Below are 19,495 nucleotides of genomic sequence, written 5' to 3'. Positions count from 1 at the left end.
AGAAATGGCCCATGATCGAGATCGCAATCAAAGGTGATTCGTTCCAGGGCGCGTTTTGATCGTGTCGCCGATAAAGAACGATAAGGTGCCTGAGGCAGGAATGCTCCTGCCCCGCCAAAAAATGATTCGAGTGACGCATCTAGTTTCTCCAGTCTTCAGTGCTCCTGCTAAACTCAATTGCAATTCCCACCATGACGGATGCTTTGACCACCACTGACTTGCAAGGCGCACTGCCTCTTGTTGCTCGTGGTAAGGTCCGCGACCTGTACGAGGTTGACGACAAGACCTTGCTGTTCGTTGCGACTGATCGTATATCCGCCTACGATGTGATCATGGAGAACGTATGACTTGCACATGCATGACCCAATTATATACAATCTATACGTACTGAGACATAATTCACAGGGCATCCCCAACAAGGGCATTCTCCTCACTCTTTGCACGAAGACATGGTTCAAGATCCTCTCCGATAACGTTCCCGGATTGCGCACCCACTTCCTCACTCTCGACCTCCCTTCCCAGATCCCCGAATCCCTGAAGCCAGTACTGCAGAACCGGGCAATGCAAGTGCGCAAGCTGCGTATTCTCCCTATTGAGGCTATTGTCCGCGGATACATCACCGGGTCCGCCTGGAAGGAATACCAGAAGTCCGGAACAGTTCACGGAATCCCTGTCCCTGCCGGACTGAAGGAGAGCGAGGCTTTCCCCAATGGTCCAATCTACACTCCTAGCACCAAGGCGGAGCAGGGTGAGCACGATGAGAACATTCATCCAGATCAGGGTATGTCATCGTCTAAATACTCATCAAGTGAAACTGTCGCGGGCATCAAGCTAATTTCGAGAAATAGCTACCGCCATCCTTGGAGAGCCATACGCCTCGAAGGTTGCCGAGCTGGCTATAAAGCTGTACAAGGCCGCGCACGCGTATGCGCTCGAGCGCGGTGTGATCATCGCTGACACCAAGTTTGAGTTCGGTGTTGACGAGGAGACAAACGAGGTTGTCCTGGCTGATGAGGTTCTGACACCAGACTCCTCTCGATTCTGGCCAAAGGACTCGTATGCCATTGGCCAGGGCCAGGCAAGCTTCGACAAGCAGTACCTGCGGGACTGGTTGGTTTCCGAGGGCCTAAAGGGTAAGGATGGTGTTCGCATGACTGAGGAGGTTGTTCAAGAGACCGCTGCCAAGTATAAGGAGGCTTGGGAGAAGATTACCGGAGGTAACTAGAGGAGGATGTTTTGATCGTTGTATATTTATACGTCTTGAGATTGATTGAAAACAAGTGTCATCCTATACGTCAGCCTTTATGATTGAGACGCAAGGACGAGGAAAGAAGAATTGAAACGTCATGCCCCAAATGTTATTATCCGCTCTGCCTATTCCAAGTGCCGCGAAAAGGACAAGATCCATCGGGCTTTAATGTACAAATTGTGATGGGGAATGTTGCAGAAATAATCATTCCTCCCACTCTGATCGGAGACCCTTCAGCCCCTTCTCTTTTTTCTCGGGTTTCTTCTGGCTATTCGTCTCCTCGGCTTGCTGAGTGGACTCGATCCAAGCAGACCGAACACCTTCATCGAGTGGCAATGCATCGGCGCCGCAGATCCGACGCTCCTCCTCAATATCTGCCTCGCCCATACCGTTAGTCGCCCACACCTTGTGAATGCGCAAATCATAGGGCCCTTCGATACGGTCTGTGAGACCAATACCGATGCTCTTTACCCGCTGGCGGATAATGGAAGTCTGTGGCTCGACAACGTATCCGTGATTAGTTCGGACAAACGCGTTAAATGGCAGAAGCACCGTCTCCCAGCCGGTTGAACCGGAGGTAGTTGTGCTAGAAGTTGAGGAAATGATGGTGGACTCAGGAGGAATGTCGGAAAGCGCCGAGGGAATGCCTTTGGGGTATAGTTCTTCCGCTGCCTCCGCGTCCTCGGACATCTTCGTGTGCAAGGCTTGGTCCAAAATTGGCGAACGGTCTTGTATGCGGTGGTGTCGGGTATATAATCGGTGCTGGTGAATATCGGTCTCAACGACAGACTCTGTCTGGATGTTCACGGTGTATCGGCGGCCGTCGGACTTGATGCGAAGCGCGAGATAGGCGTAGGGGTCGACGTCCCAGAAGAGGCGGCCAAAGAGCCAAAGGCCGCGGTCTTTGTTGCGGAATGCGGCATATCCTGTTCGCAATCCAACGTGATCAGTATCCTGCTTGTCGTGTTGGGTCATTATGACCCATATGACATACCAGTTCGCTCCACTCGCCAATTTTCTGGGAGTTTTGTAGAAATGCTTCCGTGGAAGCGGACATGGGCCGGTGTGTTGGAGGAAGGTTCGGCTGGTTCGTAGTCTAGCTCGGCGGTGCTGAAACCACCCACGGCACGGTCGGCGAATGTCTTGCAGTCGGAGACGGTCCGCTCATCTTCAAAATTGAGGAGGGTATAGGGTTTGGTGGGAGTGTGGAGGGCTTCAGTGTTCCAGGCTAGATTGGATTGGTTAGTTTTGGTAGCAACTTATGGGGGAATGGTCGTACCGATCTTCGAGAGGCGGCCAAATTCTTCGGCGCTGCGCCTGAAGAAGTTGCCTTGAGCGGCTAAGCTCCGGGTAGGAATCATCTTCTGCTAGTATGAGGGTTCAATGTCGACAGACCAAGGAGTTGGAAGAGGAAGCTTCAGAATGAGGTTGGTTCCCGAGGTGGCGTGAAACTTACAAGCGCCGATCACCCGCGATAAGATGGCTCCGCCTTGAGCAATTTATACTTCCCAGAGTTCATAAAAATCATTTATTCTTTTCAAATTTAGTTTGCATTTGCAGAGTCTCACCAATCATTGGATCATATCTCTGCATCTGCCTTGTAATGCCATAGCTCATCAGTCTGGTTCCAAGGTTCTTGAAGTTTGTGCCAATTGCCTTATCGAGGTTAAAGGGGTCGATGCTGCTAAAGTACTCTATATCCATAATGCTTTTTCAACTTTTTTGAATTCAGATCTAGGTACACGTAACGATCTATTCTGTGAATCATTGAAATAAGAGAGAGTGAAAGCCATGATGGTCAATTTATCCCGCATAACCTTGGAAGGAAAGCTGAGGATCGATCTATAGGTTAGAATATATAAATGTTACGCACATTGAGCGTCATGCATACCTAGATAATCTAAACCGACACCGGCCGAGTCTACAACTTTAAACACAGCTTCCAGTGAAACTGTAAATCTCCAGAACGATGCAGATTCAGGATCCATGGGTGTATGCCGATGACAATTATAGCAGTTCCGCTACCCAAAATGTCGCCGGCCACCTGAGTAAGGTAATCTATCGATGTACCGTACCTAAGTGAAAGGTAATAGTCTTTGCATGAAGATATAGTCTGGCTGTGAGTCAAAACGACTTGCTCTTAAGTGGTAAGCCCCGGACATAGCCATGGTAGCTTGTCCTTCTCCCATTTCCTAAGCGTAAGCGGCCCAAGAAAGGGCTTAGTCCTGTCCAGATGAGGATATTGTGTTTAAAATGACTGTGGAGGTGGGGTGATGATGCTATCTTTTGTTTCCATACACTGCCACAGCCATTTCTTGTCCACATATCTGCCTTTGTTTATCCACCCTTTATCACCGACATATCAAGCATCAATATAGAAAAACCATTCGCTTTGAATATATAAACCCGTCATGGCTATTCAGGTCATGGTACCCGATTTCGAGAACAAGTATCCTCGTCGTGGGGATCGGTTGCAAGAGGAGCCATCAGCCAAGAATGCCCAGGGCTTATTCCCTCCAGATGCTTGTGTCTTTGTTGGAAAGCTAGTACATCTTGTCTCCCTCGAAGAAAACAATACTAACTGGGGCTCTTTAGTCTTTCCACGAAGGTTGCAGCAGAGGAAATGACCGAAGACCTGAAAACAGCGTTCACCGTCTATGGCCCGTGTCATGTTAAGATCAAGCAGGATAAGAAGAAGGGCCTCCCGGGTGCATTTGTGCAGTTTGAGGTAAGTCAAACTATCTTTCCCTATGCCCCTCAGATATTCTGACATCTTCACCCCAGAAAGTGGAACATGCCAATGCAGCGCTGGATCCCAATGAACGTATTGCTCTACATGACCGGTGGCTGCGAGTTGAAAGGGCTAAAGGAAGACGTAAGCTTTTGCCTTTTTTTCTCTCCTTCCCTCAGCTCTTTCTCGTCGCCATTTCCAAATTTGAAACTGACTAGATGGAAGGAACCGCCTGTCTTGGTCTCCGCTCGGGGGCTCCCATCACGGACCAAGATGTTTCCTCTGCACTGGGAGACCGAGGCCACTTGGAGGTCTACTGCATCGAATCATACCCCACAGGACCTCAAACATGGACTTTTATCTGCAAAGTCACATTTGCCTACGTCGATGACTGCAGAGACGCGATCAAGGTAGGTTAAAGATCCTCTTTGGCCTCGGACAGAAGACTTACCCTGACTTCAATGCTTTTAGTACTTCCAAAAAGACTCCAAGTACTATCTGAGTCTCCTCGATATGGAGGGCAGTCCCCTCATACCGAACGTGGGCCGGGGTCTTCCTCTTCGTACCAGACCCCACAGCTCATCTCAACCAGCGCGTAACAACAATCACAACGGCTATCGATACAACAAACCCTACCGTAACGGAGCCAACAGGGGTGGCTATCGTGGATTCTCTAAGCATCACAATCCACCATTCCAAATGGAGAACTTACCTGCGTCTCATTTACATGGTGAATTGCCTCTGCCTCATTTGCGTGGTGGCTTCCCTGGCCCACATTACTGGGTCAATGGCATGCCATACAACAACGAACGACATCCATCATTCTACTATCCGCCATCACAGCACCCAAATGACGGCTTTAATAACCATCCGTTCATTGTCAATAGTCAACCGAGATATGACCACCCACACTTTCTTCCGCCTCCAGATATTTACAACACTGGCATTCCTGGCGGGGCTTTGATTATCAACGGCCAGCCACAATATGGTGACAATAGCCCGGCGGTTTATCACGAGTTCTTCACACCAGAGAGTGCAGGTTTGAGCCCACCAGCTAGTGTTACGAGCCAACCTGGTAGCTACTTTACTCCACAGCCCTATACTGAGCCCTACCCGGCTCATCAGAATCAATTGGCCCCGCCCCATGTTCAAGTCAAAGTGACGCTGCCGCCAACCAAGCCTAAAGACACCGAAGAAAAGGTTGTTGAAAATGAAGGAATAGAAAAGTTGCTCGAGCCCGAGAGGCTAGAGAAACCACCAAAACTCATTCGCGTCTATGAATCTGACACGGAGTCCGATGACGAAAAAGAGCAAGAAAAATGTTCCGCACGAATATTTGAGCTTGGGGAAAGAAGCCCTCTGATTCCCGCCCTCAAATCACTCAAAGAAGAGGATGAGAAACTGAAAGTTGAAGGACACGATATACGGACCACAGAGCCAACCTCCAATTCGGGACCTCCATCCGAAGACCAAGTATCGACACCCAGCCATGCAAGCTCGCGCTCTGGATCCTGTTCCCCTCCATATCGTATTGCCTTCCACGTGCGATCTCAGCTTGTGGAACTGGAATCAGACCTCGGTGAAGCCGCGATACAAGAGGTGATTTTGTCACTGAAGAAAGAGCTAAAGCTAAAGAAGCAGGAGCAGGAGGCAGAAAAGAATAAAGGGAAGTTGCTACTTGACAGTGGGTCCAGCACTTCACGGAGCTGTTCGTTGACAAGATCTTGTTCGTCAAAGTCCATTTGAAGACAAGTTTGAGACAAAAGATTGATCCACAGTTGTGTTCTATATTCTATGTTGTATTTCATACCGATGCTTGCGTTTTGGTTCCAGATCATTGGATTTGTTTTTCACACTGTGTAATTTTGCGTGTCCCGAAGTCGCAGGCATGGTTTATATTGTTCCGCTATAGTGCTTATGAGGTTCCGGTTTTAGGACATTGATGTGTCTTCCTTGCAAAAAGAGAGGCATAAGGTAGTTCATTGATGCACGTGGCTATAATCTAGTTATAACTTCCAAATTGTATCTGTTGCTTGTGCGTTCTTTGATTTTGATAGAAAGTACAAAATAGACGATTCATGGTCCAGCAAAGTAGCTCGAGGAGCACGTCAGTGCGAAAACCTCGGAAAGGTAGTGCAAGTTTGAACTTGTAAAGCATGGTTGACTATGGTACATGAAAGGATAGATGCTCTATATTGCTGAGAAATTCATAAACAAACAACAGGACAAGGAGGGCCGACAGATACTGTCTGCACAGCCTGCCGAAGAAGGAAGTGAGGATGGGAGATCAATGCTGATAAAACAAACAGACAAAACCAAGTGGAACAGATACAATCATTTTGATACAGATTGCTGGCTTTGCAACAATATAAGCATCTGGATATTGGTCGGAAGAGATTGCTCCAGATACAATTCGAGACTTGAATTGCGGATAGAATCACAAGGCAGAAACCTTGCTATCTTGACACAATCCAGGGAATTACTGGCCTGTCATCTTCTTCATGGCCTCAATGCGCTCCAAAGCAGTCAGGCCTGGGGCGAAGTATGGGTCGCTGTAAACGGTATCAATATCCGTGGGCTTGACATAGCCCCAGGCCCGCCAACCAGTACTGTTACCATTCCAGCGAATCTCCTGGATAACAAAGTATTCCTCGCAGTTTTGCTCCTTAGCAGGGGCCTCAACAACTTCTGCCGTAGGACCCTTCCCACGAGGCTGTGATGTGGTTTTGGACATGGACTGGCGGGAGGTCACACGCAGGACAATCTGGCGAATACCGGAGTTGGTCATTTCAGGGATCTGAGTTGCGCGGTCTGACACAACACGGATACCAGTGAAATAGGTACTCGGTCCACGAAGCCATTTGACTAGGTTCCAGGTCACTTGCTGGTTCTTGGGGCGGCTTTCGATTTGCGCTATGAGATCTTTGGCAAGACCGTCACCACAAAGACGACGAAGGCCGGAAACATCACCCCTAAAGCTTAGGTGTGAGATATGAGGTTGGAAAGTGGGAAAGAAGGGCTAAAATGCGGATGCTTACCCTGCAAAGGCAGTATACATATCGCCATATAGAAGGCGTGCGATTTTCCGCCGCTCTTTCAACATCAAGGGGAACTTGTTGTCCTTCTTGCAATAAATCATCAAGCTGCCAATAATCTTAGCTGTTGTCCAATTGCCGCAATCAAATATTCCGATATTCCATGCCGCAAACTTCGATATTACAAATGTATATCGACGCGACCAGATATTGAACAAGTCACCCACCTCATGAAGTTCTGGACCGTGCTTTTCAACCAAGTCCATTCCATCTGCCACCGATCCCGCGGGCTCTGGAAAATCGAGGGCAGATCCCTCCACAGCGGCCGGACAAAGGTTCCCGGCAACACTCCAAGATCATTCGGCAACTGGCCACTGAGGGCTTCTTTTGACCGAGCCTTCATCGAAGGGCCTGTGACGTTCTTGGCCGAGAAATTGTTGCTCTTGTATGCCCATCGTTGCGAGGCCTGGGAAAAGGGTCGGTATTGGTGCGAAGCCGGCGCAAAGGTCTGCGCAATCAAGGAGCTTGAGCGTGCACTGCTAGCAAAGGTGCCAGCAGGAAGACGGAGTGAGGACGCCATGGCGAACTGTAGCTGGGAAGTTGGATGTGTTTGCCGTGAAAGTCCGCGAAGGAGGAATAAAATCCGCAGGTCACGTGTCACTCTCCGCGATTTCAAGGTACGGGAAGCTGCGTAAAGAGAACGAAGGTCCCCACTTGCTCTTCTTTTCGCTCTCCACTCTTCTTGTTCCGGTCATCTTCGACTCGGTCAGTGTTTGCTCTACATAGGCTATTCCTGCAGAGTCTGATCACCCCTCAAATCTACACCGCATACATTCCTTTCTTTCCACAAACCAGGCGATTAGGGGACTCGACAACAGCACACTCTGGGCTACGAACTTTGCTCAATCCCAATACCTGAGCATTCCTATTCCCTTGTGCCTATTCTACAGGCTTGCGCGGCGGCCGCATATGCCGTAATTGTGTTTAAAGGCTGGCTCCTCGACGTAATGTCTCTCCTCCGCCCTACTCTCCTCCCGCCCAAATACCTAGCGAGCCAGACCTGAACCTCGCGCGGTCAACCATCCTTCCAGAACTCCTTCAGCCTCCAGTCTCGTTTTCGTCGAGACAATTTGCCAAAGAAGTGGCTTCCGCCGTGTCTCCCGTGGCCCCGCCGTCCCCAACCTCCTCTACGTCCCATACCCCACTCGGCAGCGATGCTGGTCAGGCTGCCTCTTCACCGCTTCATCCGCGGGTAGCTGTGATTTTGGGGGTGGATCGAAGGTGGCATATTCCTCTTCTGGTTTGCCGGGCTCTGAGTACACTTCCCGCTGCATGGTGGGGGTTACGGTGCGCCTTTACTTTCCTAGCTGAGCTGCTGCATATTCGACCGGGAATGGGACGGGAGGGGTGGGCGGCGGCGATTGTCGGAAGCGTGGGTCAGGAATGGGATGTTGAGAGAAGGTTCCGGGTTACTGAAGTGGCATTGGCCATTATGTGGGTATGTTGAAGTCATTTCTGTGGATTGACATGTCTGGTCTCTTTGATTTCGAAGAGGCTGCTTGGCCGTATGCTAACATTTGTTTTACCAGTGCTGCGCATCCGCATATCTTTCTTACTTCTTTGCTGATTGTATGATGTCCCGATGGTCAGTATATATATTCCCAGGCTTCTGCTTGAGAGCTCTTATGTTGATATCGATGCTTCGAATAGGCTTTTGAATTACACCCCGCCGGCCGTTGTGATTCGTCTTTTGACAACAAACGGCTTGATTGCATATATCACTTCTTGGGTCCTCTATCTTTCTGGTGCATCGTCTGATCCTCGACTTCTCCTACCAGCCTGGATCTCAATAACCACCGTAAGACGTTCCCTACCATCAACCGTGTTTTTAGACCTGTGGGACACTTATGCTAACAACCTATGGCTACAGACTCTTACTTTCGTCTACCACGCAACCCAAAATCATGCAACCATCAAGCGCGAAACTGCAGCGTCTCTGTTGGTTGTATCCGTTGCTAGCTTTGTTAGCATGTCCTCACTCTTGATGCAGCTGCATCTGACCCGCGAAAACGAACCGGAGGTCCCTGTATTCGTGATTACCCGAAAGCTATGGGACTGGGCTGTTGCAATATTTCTACGCATGCGAGTTGCGAACGACCGTGTCGCCGGCGGAGAACTGTAGCTTGGAGCTTTACCTTTCGGAGCTCTTTTGCTTGTCTTTTCTCCGTGATCCATGTGGCATGGACGCGGCTGCCCACCAAGTCTTTTTGATTTGCAGATCAAGATACAAGGGCTGGAGTTGTACATTTTCGGGATTATCATTTTGATCCTATCCAAACTTGATGGGGTACAGTCCCACTTTGTCCCACTGGGTTCTCCTCTTCCTATATCTCACCAATCTTTGAAAAACCTTCTCCATTTAGTTTGGTTCAGACTTCTCATTATACACTTGAATACGAATCAGAGGAATGCAATGGACATTTCATATTCATTGTTGATACGCAATAAACTGGAGACCGCATTGTAAAAAAAAAAAAAAAAAAGGCGCAATGAGGGAGCCAACGGAAACAACAAGGAGATAGGTAGGGACCGATGAAGAAGAATAGTATGACTCTTCTAGTTCCAAATTTCCTTGAATGAATCGATCAGGCGACGATGCAAGGCGCAATCGACATGACCCGTACGACGATGACAAAAATAGCAAAAAAAAATAGAAAACAGACTTGTAATTGATGAACAATAAAGCAGGGTCTGCTTAAGCAGATATGGGTATCTCCAACGCCTCGTTCCATCGTGATCCCGTCCTAGAAAAATGACACGCCGATCGAATATGAGGACGCTTTCCTGTGGAGAGAAAGTTTCAGGCGCATATGCTAGGCCGACGACAGTCCAAGTCTAACATGCCAGGCACAGAGGGACGGAGAGAGGAGGCAGAACATTTCACCATTTATGAATCTGCGAGGTGTACGGCTCACAAGGGATGGGGATATGTCTGTTCCACCGTCCACAGGGCAACTTAAACTGGGAAGAAAGGACTGGAACGAGGTATGGTGACAGGCTTAGAATCCGTGGACCTGTGCAATAGTTAGAGATGAAAATACATGGAAACATACAATAAAAGACATACCTTGACTTTGACCTTCATCGCCATGCCGTAGCCTCTGAGCTTCTTGAAGCTATCCTCCTCCTCCGCTGCTTTCACTAGTTCCTTGGGGGGCTTGGGCTTGGTCAAGAAGTCATAGACATCTTTACGCTGATCGCCTTGAAGCTGAATCACCTCACCCATCTCGTCATCCTTGACGATGTTTCCATTGCATGCTGATCAATAGTCAGTGTCTGATGCGAACCAGCCTCTGTTGGTGATGATGAACAAACCGTAAATTTTCTTCATACGCTTCAAGATTTTCTTCTGGTCATACTTGTCTGGGAGACCCTGGCACGTAGTCAGGGTCTTTCGACCATTGCGCTCTGTATCACAAGGACTGTTAGTGGAACGTGCAATTCGGAAGCCGTAGTGATACTATGTGTTGGAACAGGTTAGGGTAGAAGCTGCATAGACAAAACGTACGCTGAATGCGAATATGGACGTAATTTTCAGTCTTCGCGTTATTCTTGCCACCGTTCTCTTCGTCGACGTCGGCGAAGGGGTCTGCGTAAGGTGGAGGAGTCAGCCTTGGTCCAGAACAAAATCCTTACCCCGCCACCGCCCTCGACAGTGAGCCTGGGCGATCATAGTGCCAGAATGAATAACCAGCAAGATGGACAAGTCCCAGAGGGGTTTCATAGCGTTTGGCACCAGTTCAAAAGTCGATGACGGCGCATGCCAAACAAGCGCCGAGGGGTTACTATAGGAGGGGATGGTGGCGACTCGACTTACCGAAGGTCTTGAGGTTTTCGATGGACATAAACTCGGCCTTTTGTCGAAAATGTTCCTTAAAAGCGGTTTTGGTAAAAGGATTTGGAAGTGAGATTCAATATCTCTGGAAAGATAGGCGATCGCAAGGATATGCGTATGAGAGAAAAGATTGGAGTGCGGTAGAAGTTGAGGAATGAAAGAGTATTGGGCGGGAAGAGATTATGAGAGTCACGTTGTGGGGAAAGCGGTGTGTGACTCAGCAGCGATTGCCCCTCCAGCACTCTCAGTGCCTTTACCAGTGAAGTCGCCACTATTGTTTACTTAATATAGCAGTATATCTAATGATTTACATAGATGAGCCTACATGTATTTCGAACCTTGGATGGATAGCCATGAATTAATGTAAGATTACAACGAAAAAAAGTCCATCCGGGTATTAGTACAGTGTGAGCCTACAACGATCACTTCAACATCCAAGGATTGTACCACTAGCATCTATCCAGTCTAGACGGAACTGCATTTCAAGCCCGTAAACCCGCATTATACGGACGGGAACAAGGTAATTGGGATGGGCTCGTGGATTCGCAGGTATCACAAGGGTTCGACGCTAGGCCGACGGCATGGCAGCGGCGGGGGCATTCTTCGCCTGAGGAGGCAGGAAGAGAGGGAAATAGGTCTATAGAGGAATGTTAGGCAAGAGTCGCTAGGTGAGTGGTCACAGATAGACATACGACGACGAGGGCCATCACTAGAGAAAATGAGGTTAGTTGATCAGGCTTCCAGGCTGGAGAGTAGAGGAAACTTACGTGACATGAGAACAGACATGTAAGCTGGAGTTGCTGCAGTCTTCTTCTGGTCAGGGGACTCAGCAAGCCAACCCTGGAGTGAGAAGACAAATGCCACCCTGCGGCGATGTTAGAGACGTTGCATGGTCGCCCTGGGTGGGAGGAGGGAGGGTCTTCTGGCTTACCATCCAATCATCCTGAAATGTGCCGAAGTATCAGTTAGGGGGAAAAAACGATATGAATTGACTGAATGCGCGGAATAGCCTCACCTGTTCCGAGTGAACATCTAGTGAACGTGTTAGCGTGACATTGCTTGAAAGTCGAGTTGCATCCACTCACCGCCGCCATGGGCATTGTGCTTGACATGGTGCCTGTTGATTATCTCAGTCAGATTATTTTTGCATCCGACGTGTGTCATTGCCAGGTGCTGGTGATGGCGCAACCGTGGACGTACTGGACATGTCGGCCTCATTGCCGCTTTTCGGGGGGTCGACGTAGGGAATCACTATCGCAGCGTTTCGTATTAGCCCAAGCGCATGAAGAGCACAGCAAACAACTCACCGAGATCAGCCCTCCGCATATCCTTGTTTGACGCCATGGTGGGTTGATGGGTTGATGGGTGATGGGAGATGTCAGGAAGTCTCGAGATCCCCCGTGCCAAGGCCTACCCCCGGGCTAGACCCGAACCGTGGGGAGCTGATAGCTAAGATGGTCATCCACCATACCCCTGTAGGTAGAGTTTATGGAGTACATTTAGTATATTCAGCTTGATAAGCATAGTGTGAGCATTGCGGTGATTTAATTATCTTCATATTTACGATTTTCGAGTGTAAGTTTAGGCATGATCGGGCCACTGCATACAATCACTTGTAGATCTCACTAGATCCGAAATCGTCGGTGAGAGCACGGAATTGGGCCTACAAATGCAGTGCAGATCGTGCAATTTTACATTTGCGACTGTGCAAGACATATACCAAGGACTTCCCGAAATTGGACATATAATCCCAGCATTTGGAACGGCAAATTATTACAGCGATATTCAGAGTATACACTGGAATGTTGGAAACAAAAAATCAGCTTGTCATAAGAGCACACCGTATGATAGATCTGCTGCAGCGACCCGACGGTGGGCCGATACGGTATGTGGACGCGGAGATAAGGAGGCTGAAGGGCAAATCTACAGTGGTATATTTTAATTTCTCGGATCAGGCTCGGTTTCCGTATGGATCAAACAAAGCAGAAAAAGAAAGTCGGCATATTCAGTACATATAGACCTCGGTCGTACATGTTGGGGCAAACAATACATATAATGGGCTGATTGAGGCAGGGGGATGCGGGGGTTCCACCGACGGAAAATCATGATTTATACGTAAAAACATAAGACTTTACCGGTACGAGGGCCTCAGTACATGATAGGGGACGATATCGGTCCTAGATTATGAGAAACTTCAGGCCCAACGGCAACTCGGCAAGCACTCGGCCCCAAAGGGGCAAATGACTCCGGACATCTGATTTCGTATACAGTAGAATGAAATTAAATGGGATGAAAAAGAGCAATTCAAAAGCAAATGGTCAAGCAAATAAAACAGGGCCCATTCTTGTGGAGAGCAAAAGCCGTCGATCCGGCCATTCTTGTGGATCCAGGCCACGGAGGAGGACGGAGCTGATTTGGCCCGTGACTTACGTTATCGCTTTCCTTCATAAACACCCCATCCCTCATTTGTAGACTTGGACGTGATCCATACATATCAAACCCCTCTCTTGTCAAGACGTCGAGGCACTCAACTGCGTCGCCTCGCCTCCCTTCCCTCGATTTATCCTCTCCCAACCTGCCTTATTCGCCAGTCAACCGCATCCGCACCCGCATCCGCGTCTCAACCAGTATCGAATTGACCTGGATATATCAGATCGAGCACTCTTTCTATTGCGATTTGGACTTCCTCAATCAATAACGATCGGCGCTTCTCGCTGTTCGCCCCGGCTCCGGATGATTCAAACTACACACCCTTCGGACGGTACACGATGAACCTAAGATGATACCGCATTCTTCTGCCGGCGGCCAACCATGGGGTCACCCGATGCGACCACTCAATGCTGGCCCCGGAAGGGTCGATTTGGCACAAATGTCTTCTCAATATGATCCCTCATCGGTGACCTCCCAGCCGCCTCTACCCCCGTCGCAGCCTCAGACGCGCCAATCGGCAGTGGTCGACTTGACCAATAATGGATACGACCCGAATGATAAGGAGCCCCCACCAAAACGACCAAGACTGGATATATCAGGTGCTTCCAAGATTGGTGATGCAGGCTCATCCGCAAAGGGTGCAGATGCGAGGAGTACACCGGCCAGCGCCAGTTCACGACCTCAACTGTCATGGCGCGGCCGACCCATGTGGTCGTTTCAGGCGGTCATGTCAGAGATTCCAGGCAGTGCGACGGGGTCTCGGCCTACATCTCCGCCCCCATTCCCTCCCCAACCCTGGAGTAATACCCCTCTTAATCGACTAGATGGATGTTCAAGATCAAGGGAGGCTTCCCCGGACAAGAAAGTTCAAACAATCCCATTTCGTATTGTGACTCCTTCCGTGGCCCCAGCGATTAAAGGCGAGAGTAAGTGGATTTATTATCAGTATCTAGGAATATGGCTAATATCTAATATCAGAAGTTGCCGATTTCACTCCGTGGACCGGGAACCATCCAGAAGATGTCTTGAATGAACAAGCGGCGAAACAAGGCTACTATAGCAGGACCCAGGTTTCTCAAAATGAATCCAATACGGCCCGACCTGCACTGTACGGACAATTAAAACACCGTACAGGGCTCCAGATGCTTTCAACCGTCTTTTCTGCTGCACTGGAAAAACGTCAACATCACAACACCGTTCATGCGCCATCTAGTTTCAAGCCGCCACCAAGAGTGACGCTCACCGACAATAAACGAGAGGCGTGGCTTCGAGATCTTGCCAACCCGTCCGTGCCGCTGCGTCGGCTGAGCCGAACCATCCCTCATGGTATCCGAGGCAAAGTCCTTCTTGATCAATGCCTTGGAAAGTGGATTCCGGTTGCACGGGCAGTTTGGCTCGCAAAGTGTGTCGGCGCCAATGAAATCCGCGCCTTTAAGCGGAAAGGAACGAGTGGTGCTCTGGCTGTGGGGTTGGAAGCGAAATGGGTACGAGACTGGACGACAAACGTTCAGCAGTTTCTTGAGACTGTGTTCAGTGCGCCCAAGTCCTCTGACTGGAAACCGAGGATGACTTATGCGATTGGATTGACTGCCCGTCTCTTTTTTGAGAATCTTCTTGATCATGATCACTTCATTGAGTGGTTCCTGTCTTCATTCGAAGCCGCCTCAATCGGCACGGTTCCTGTCTGGCTTATGATGCTTGGCATTTACTGGAGCAGCATCACACGCTATCGACGTAGAGGGCGACGGCTGGCCGAACTTCTACTCGAAAAGTTGCGGCAGGCTACACAGGCCAAGCGAGAGCCTCTGAAACCCCTCATTGATCGACTTTCCCGGTTCATAAAGAAGTTGGTTCAGGAACATACTTCATCATTGCTCCTACCAAACTCATGGGAGAAATACAAAAGCCAGGTCATGTCGTGCCTTGATCTCACAGACAATGTGGACCGAGCCTTATTGCAAAACCTCACCGAGCGTAATGCTCGAGTACAAAAGCCTCATCATACAAAGCAAACACCGCAGCGATCACCAAACCAATGCATTATCCGCCTCCTTGATTCGATACTCTCTGAATATGACATCAATGCAGTCTCGTCGGCCTGTTTGGTAGCTGTTGAGGACAGAGCAGTCTTGGTCTCGAAGTTGTTGGAATGGTTGTCCACTCCATTCCGCCATGGAATCTACCGAGTCTACGCTGGCGCTCGTCTATTGCGAAAATGGAAGGCGGCAGGAGTGGATGTGGACGATCATATTCTCAACTTTCTTACACGAGCCGGACGTAACCAGAAGTTGAACATGGAGAATGTATATCATACAATCTCTGAGCTCGTCAGGTCACAGACGTTCTCAGTGGGCCGATACCTTCAATGGCTGATGGCCAAAGATGTTACAAGTCATGCCTCTTCCTACCGTCAATCAATGCCTGACCTGCATATCGACATTGCATTGATAGCACAGCTTCCCGTTAGCCGTCTCCCGGAACATGTTGGCAATTTGCGTAGCACCTTGCTAGCTCGTATTGGGTTTTCTGCTGCAGATGAAGTCAATATGCTTGCCAATATAAAGCAACTTATCAGCCGACGTCTCCCGGGAATTTTTGACATGGATTCTCACAATGAAATGACCACTGACTCATTGTCCCTTAAACTGACCTGGGCTGTGAAAGCTGAGATAGGTCAGTGGCTACGTCGAGGTGTTGTTGAACATACTCGCGAGGTCACTGCCTCAACCACTCGGTCATCAATCCTGGTTGGTGTCCATTCTGTGTCAATACTTACACCGGATGAATTTCAGATTGTTCGCGACATTCTCGAAACATTTGAGGATGTTTCCATGTTGGCAGATGTCTTGAAATGCGCTTCAAGCTCTAGGAATAGCGTTGTCCTTGCATCGGTTGCTGATACCACAAACTATCATTTCGACTCACTGTGCATGATTGGGGCGACATCGGATCTGTTCCGCAAGCTGGTCGATGCGTATACAATTATCAAACGATATAACCCCCCGAGTCTGGATTTAATGTTTTCGTTGATCGAGCTTGGCTTGCGTATTCCCCATGAGTGTAATACGGTTTTGATCCTTCGTCAAGACCTTTCACGCATCGGGAACAAGGCTGTTTTGGCTGCATCATCTCCAGTCTCCGACCACATCCCCGACTCTTTCGGGAATACAGATCCCTTGTTTCGCGAGAAGTTAGATCATCTTCTACTCTCCGGGAATCTGATGGATGAGCCCACGCTGGATACCATTTTTAATACATTGACGAAGCAATTGGAATCTCAGCTCAGCAAGGGCAAATTGTCAGCAAACGATATTTGTCAGTATTTGGCGCAGTTGCGATCCTTCCAGCCAAAACATTTTGACGGGATATTGATTCGCTGGGTCTGCACTCATCTACGATCCTCTGATCGTTCTACTTTACTGAATATTATTCCCTCCCTGATTGGGGTGGGATGCGTTACAATTACATCGTTCCTGTCTCTAGTGAGAAGGCTCAGCTACTCCACGACTCCGCTTCCCAATGCAGAAGATCTGCCAGCAGACCTTGTTGATACTCTTCTTTCTGTCCCAACAGAGGACAGGTACCTCGATCTGTTTTCTCCCCCCGCAGAAGACAGGTACTCTGATCTGGTCTCTTACCGCTTCTATTTGTCGCAACAGGAATTCTTAGCCAAGAGCTTCGATGAGGTCCTTAGTATCGTGTGCGACGCCGCATCATCTCTCGATATTGGCGATGTCCGCAAGCGAAATGATCGAGAGGCTTCTCTTGTGACGCTATTGCGTGAGCTTCTTGTGCGGAACCCCGGCTGCGTAGAGCAAAGTTGCATGAAAAAGCTCGTCGATCAGTATCCGAACGCCATCGGCCCACTCCGAAAAGCACTCGACAGCTTGCTCGGGGTTGATCACCAAAAAGACGCCTCATCTGTGATCTCACAAGTCGAAAAGTTGGCCAGCACAACCGATGACCTGTCTCTCCCCTTTTGCCAGTTGAAGCTTCAGATTCTCTTCCATCAAGATTCCGACAACGAAGATCGAAACAATATCGCAGACGCAGTGTTCAAAACCGTTGTAGCCAACTCCCGCGCCCACAACTTCCACTGGGTCGATCTTGTTGCGCTCATGAGCCCAGATGCTGTCCGTCAGATTCGCGAACGTGCAGAGAGAGAGTTCTTCTCTATCCCTGTACTGGAAGAGTCATCAATTAATTCTCTGGCCACACCTCACAGTTCGGGATCTTTGGAAACCGCAAAACTCTACCTCACAATAATTGAGGAGCTTGCTGGCAGCACCCAGGATGCTGCAACTTCCGCAGTTGTGTCTGCCCTCGTTGATAAAATGGATGGCCTGCTGCAGAAGATTTTAACGATGCAAGGTGATGATCGAACTGGTGGCACGCCTAGTCCAGCGCGGTCGAACTTCGATCGGTCTCTTGCCTTCTGGTTTTCAGCTCTGCTAAGGATGGTCGTCATACATCGTGCCTCGTTCATGCTGCCATCTGGCCTAAAGGTCAATGCCTCCCACGAGCCATCAAGGTTGTTGGTCTCTATCTTCTGTATAGCGCTTTCTCGTCTTCCAGCCGATGTCCTACGCCTTTTCCCTGGCGCAGACTATTTCCCCCGGGCGGGATCACCCAAAGACTATCGACCCTGTCCAGGCATTTTGTTACAAACCCATGCCCTAGATGTTGCTGCGTCATTAATTGACGTGTTTCCGGATGAGACAAGATACCAGTGCTCTCGCTTTCTCAGGGAGAAGTGCCCAACGCTCGGTCTGCAGAGTGACGCCCGGTTCCTCTATCTTTTAGGTCCAATGGGAGACTTCACAATGTCTCACCTCCAATCAGCAGCAGCACCGTCCCCGGCAGCAGGTTCCACCCCAACACCCAACTTGCCTGCTCCTGCTCATTCTTCGCAGTCTACGACTACGCACTCAGGTGCGCATGTTGGTGAAGGGCTTAATTTCACAGCGAATCGACTTCGTCTTCAACAACGGGGGCGGACCGTCGGTCCGTATCCAAACCGGCCGTGGGAACTCCTTGAAGATGCGGCACCTTTTGTAGGTGTGAACGACACCGCAGTAAATCTGGGTTACTTTGATGCCCGGCGTATCAGGCTTTGAATGTGGCTCTTCTGTTCTTCCACTTCCCCGGCCTCTTACAAGAAAAATCAATACATCCTTGATTTTGTTATCCATGAATCTTTTTGTTTTTCATTCTGTTCAAGGTTGCTGCATTACTTCATGTCCCTTCCGTCGTTGAAGCGAGCATTTCCACGCCAGAACACACGATGCATATACCTTGATCATTCGCATTACAACCGCTCGTTGATCGAGGGATTCTGGGTTCATTTTCTATTTATTTTGTCATCCATCTGCTACATTTGGTTCCAGATGGCGTCTCTCGATATGCTTACCATGCATGCATGGCAATTGTCTTTCTGTTGTACATATATACCTTTTTCTATTATTATCATTATTCATGCTTTGGAGTTGGTTGAGGTGGGCTAGGATCAAATTACTGCACCTTTGACTGGTTAATCCCAAACTTGTTACCTCCCAAGTTCCCTATTCAAAAGCACCAGAAGATGCCTTCAAGCTCGTAGTTGGGACATTGTAAAGATGAAGATTTGTTGTTCAGGGATACAATTCACCCTCACGGCGTGGGCCCCGAAAGTTGGAAAATCTTCCGCTTGGCGACTAAGGGCTCGTAGTCTGCTCTAGCCCCATCAATGCAGATCAAGGCTCCTCATTAGCTTGGGCCTATAGAATGATGTGCATCCACTAATGCAAGGTTAGTGAGGCAACTTGTTAGACTCAAATTCAACAAACGCACGAGTTTCAATGGCATGAAAAGATGAGCCGGGGGTCCGCTTGAGATGTATTTCGACTAGCAATAACCCACAATCTCAAGGTAACGATACTGGTCAAGCAAGATACTTTGTACCACACCAATAGATTTGCTTGCCAAGGGCCATATTGATCCATGCAGATGCGTTTTGCACGATACATTAAGATCCAAGAACGAAATTGACCAATGAAAAGCGTAAACTTGCCGCGCACATCTCAATGGCTGAAACTGTTTGTACCATACCGTCGTTTCAGAAAGTGCATTTGGGGGAAGGGAGCGGATTGGCTTTTGCCGGTACCCTATATTTGAGG

The 19,495-nt window shown here is 49.1% G+C and overlaps 8 protein-coding genes across 8 annotated transcripts; 4 read left to right on the top strand and 4 right to left on the bottom strand.

Moving 5' to 3' along the window:
• Window positions 1-191: 191 nt before the first annotated feature.
• Window positions 192-1,225, top strand: N7503_007429 (phosphoribosylaminoimidazolesuccinocarboxamide synthase; the record flags this gene model as incomplete). Its single annotated transcript, XM_057066976.1, has 3 exons — window positions 192-341; window positions 406-781; window positions 849-1,225. The coding sequence occupies 3 exons, from the start codon at window positions 192-194 to the stop codon at window positions 1,223-1,225; spliced, it is 903 nt and encodes a 300-aa protein (XP_056920657.1).
• A 125-nt stretch (window positions 1,226-1,350) lies between these two features.
• On the bottom strand, window positions 1,351-2,723 carry N7503_007428 (CIA30 family protein). Its single transcript, XM_057066975.1, has 3 exons — window positions 2,529-2,723; window positions 2,244-2,477; window positions 1,351-2,175 (listed from the first exon to the last, which is right to left on the bottom strand). The coding sequence occupies exons 1-3, from the start codon at window positions 2,608-2,610 to the stop codon at window positions 1,454-1,456; spliced, it is 1,038 nt and encodes a 345-aa protein (XP_056920656.1). The 5' UTR covers window positions 2,611-2,723; the 3' UTR covers window positions 1,351-1,453.
• Window positions 2,724-3,660: 937 nt separating this feature from the next.
• Window positions 3,661-5,726, top strand: N7503_007427 (uncharacterized protein; the record flags this gene model as incomplete). The annotated part of the gene is made up of 5 exons (XM_057066974.1): window positions 3,661-3,795; window positions 3,858-3,977; window positions 4,034-4,124; window positions 4,206-4,390; window positions 4,452-5,726. The coding sequence occupies 5 exons, from the start codon at window positions 3,661-3,663 to the stop codon at window positions 5,724-5,726; spliced, it is 1,806 nt and encodes a 601-aa protein (XP_056920655.1).
• Window positions 5,727-6,459: 733 nt separating this feature from the next.
• Window positions 6,460-7,595, bottom strand: N7503_007426 (uncharacterized protein; the record flags this gene model as incomplete). The annotated part of the gene is made up of 3 exons (XM_057066973.1): window positions 6,460-6,952; window positions 7,019-7,123; window positions 7,243-7,595. 3 exons carry the CDS (start codon window positions 7,593-7,595, stop codon window positions 6,460-6,462), a joined length of 951 nt encoding a protein of 316 aa, XP_056920654.1.
• Window positions 7,596-8,408: 813 nt separating this feature from the next.
• N7503_007425 (uncharacterized protein) lies at window positions 8,409-9,197 on the top strand (the record flags this gene model as incomplete). The annotated part of the gene is made up of 4 exons (XM_057066972.1): window positions 8,409-8,513; window positions 8,605-8,660; window positions 8,726-8,873; window positions 8,946-9,197. The coding sequence occupies 4 exons, from the start codon at window positions 8,409-8,411 to the stop codon at window positions 9,195-9,197; spliced, it is 561 nt and encodes a 186-aa protein (XP_056920653.1).
• Window positions 9,198-10,074: 877 nt separating this feature from the next.
• Window positions 10,075-10,920, bottom strand: N7503_007424 (translation initiation factor eIF1; the record flags this gene model as incomplete). The annotated part of the gene is made up of 5 exons (XM_057066971.1): window positions 10,075-10,089; window positions 10,143-10,333; window positions 10,391-10,483; window positions 10,584-10,664; window positions 10,893-10,920. The coding sequence occupies 5 exons, from the start codon at window positions 10,918-10,920 to the stop codon at window positions 10,075-10,077; spliced, it is 408 nt and encodes a 135-aa protein (XP_056920652.1).
• Window positions 10,921-11,478: 558 nt separating this feature from the next.
• On the bottom strand, window positions 11,479-12,254 carry N7503_007423 (uncharacterized protein; the record flags this gene model as incomplete). The annotated part of the gene is made up of 8 exons (XM_057066970.1): window positions 11,479-11,547; window positions 11,603-11,619; window positions 11,678-11,775; window positions 11,842-11,853; window positions 11,926-11,942; window positions 11,996-12,027; window positions 12,111-12,161; window positions 12,218-12,254. 8 exons carry the CDS (start codon window positions 12,252-12,254, stop codon window positions 11,479-11,481), a joined length of 333 nt encoding a protein of 110 aa, XP_056920651.1.
• A 1,435-nt stretch (window positions 12,255-13,689) lies between these two features.
• Window positions 13,690-18,457, top strand: N7503_007422 (mediator of RNA polymerase II transcription subunit 12; the record flags this gene model as incomplete). The annotated part of the gene is made up of 2 exons (XM_057066969.1): window positions 13,690-14,266; window positions 14,319-18,457. 2 exons carry the CDS (start codon window positions 13,690-13,692, stop codon window positions 18,455-18,457), a joined length of 4,716 nt encoding a protein of 1,571 aa, XP_056920650.1.
• Window positions 18,458-19,495: the final 1,038 nt, after the last annotated feature.

This window comes from Penicillium pulvis, assembly GCF_028828015.1.
Source record: "Penicillium pulvis strain IBT 33274 chromosome Unknown contig_5_segment0_segment0, whole genome shotgun sequence".
Lineage (NCBI taxonomy): Eukaryota > Fungi > Ascomycota > Eurotiomycetes > Eurotiales > Aspergillaceae > Penicillium > Penicillium pulvis.
Note: the sequence above shows the minus strand (reverse complement) of the source record. Positions and strands in the feature narration are given on the sequence as shown.

Excerpts from the sequence above, each read along its gene's own strand:
- N7503_007428 (XM_057066975.1), bottom strand. The coding sequence starts at position 2,610 with ATGATTCCTACCCGGAGCTTAGCCGCTCAAGGCAACTTCTTCAGGCGC. Across the intron at positions 2,478-2,528 it reads TGGCCGCCTCTCGAAGATCG|CCTGGAACACTGAAGCCCTC; the intron begins GTACGACCATTC and ends AATCCAATCTAG. Across the intron at positions 2,176-2,243 it reads TTGGCGAGTGGAGCGAACTG|GATATGCCGCATTCCGCAAC; the intron begins GTATGTCATATG and ends GATTGCGAACAG.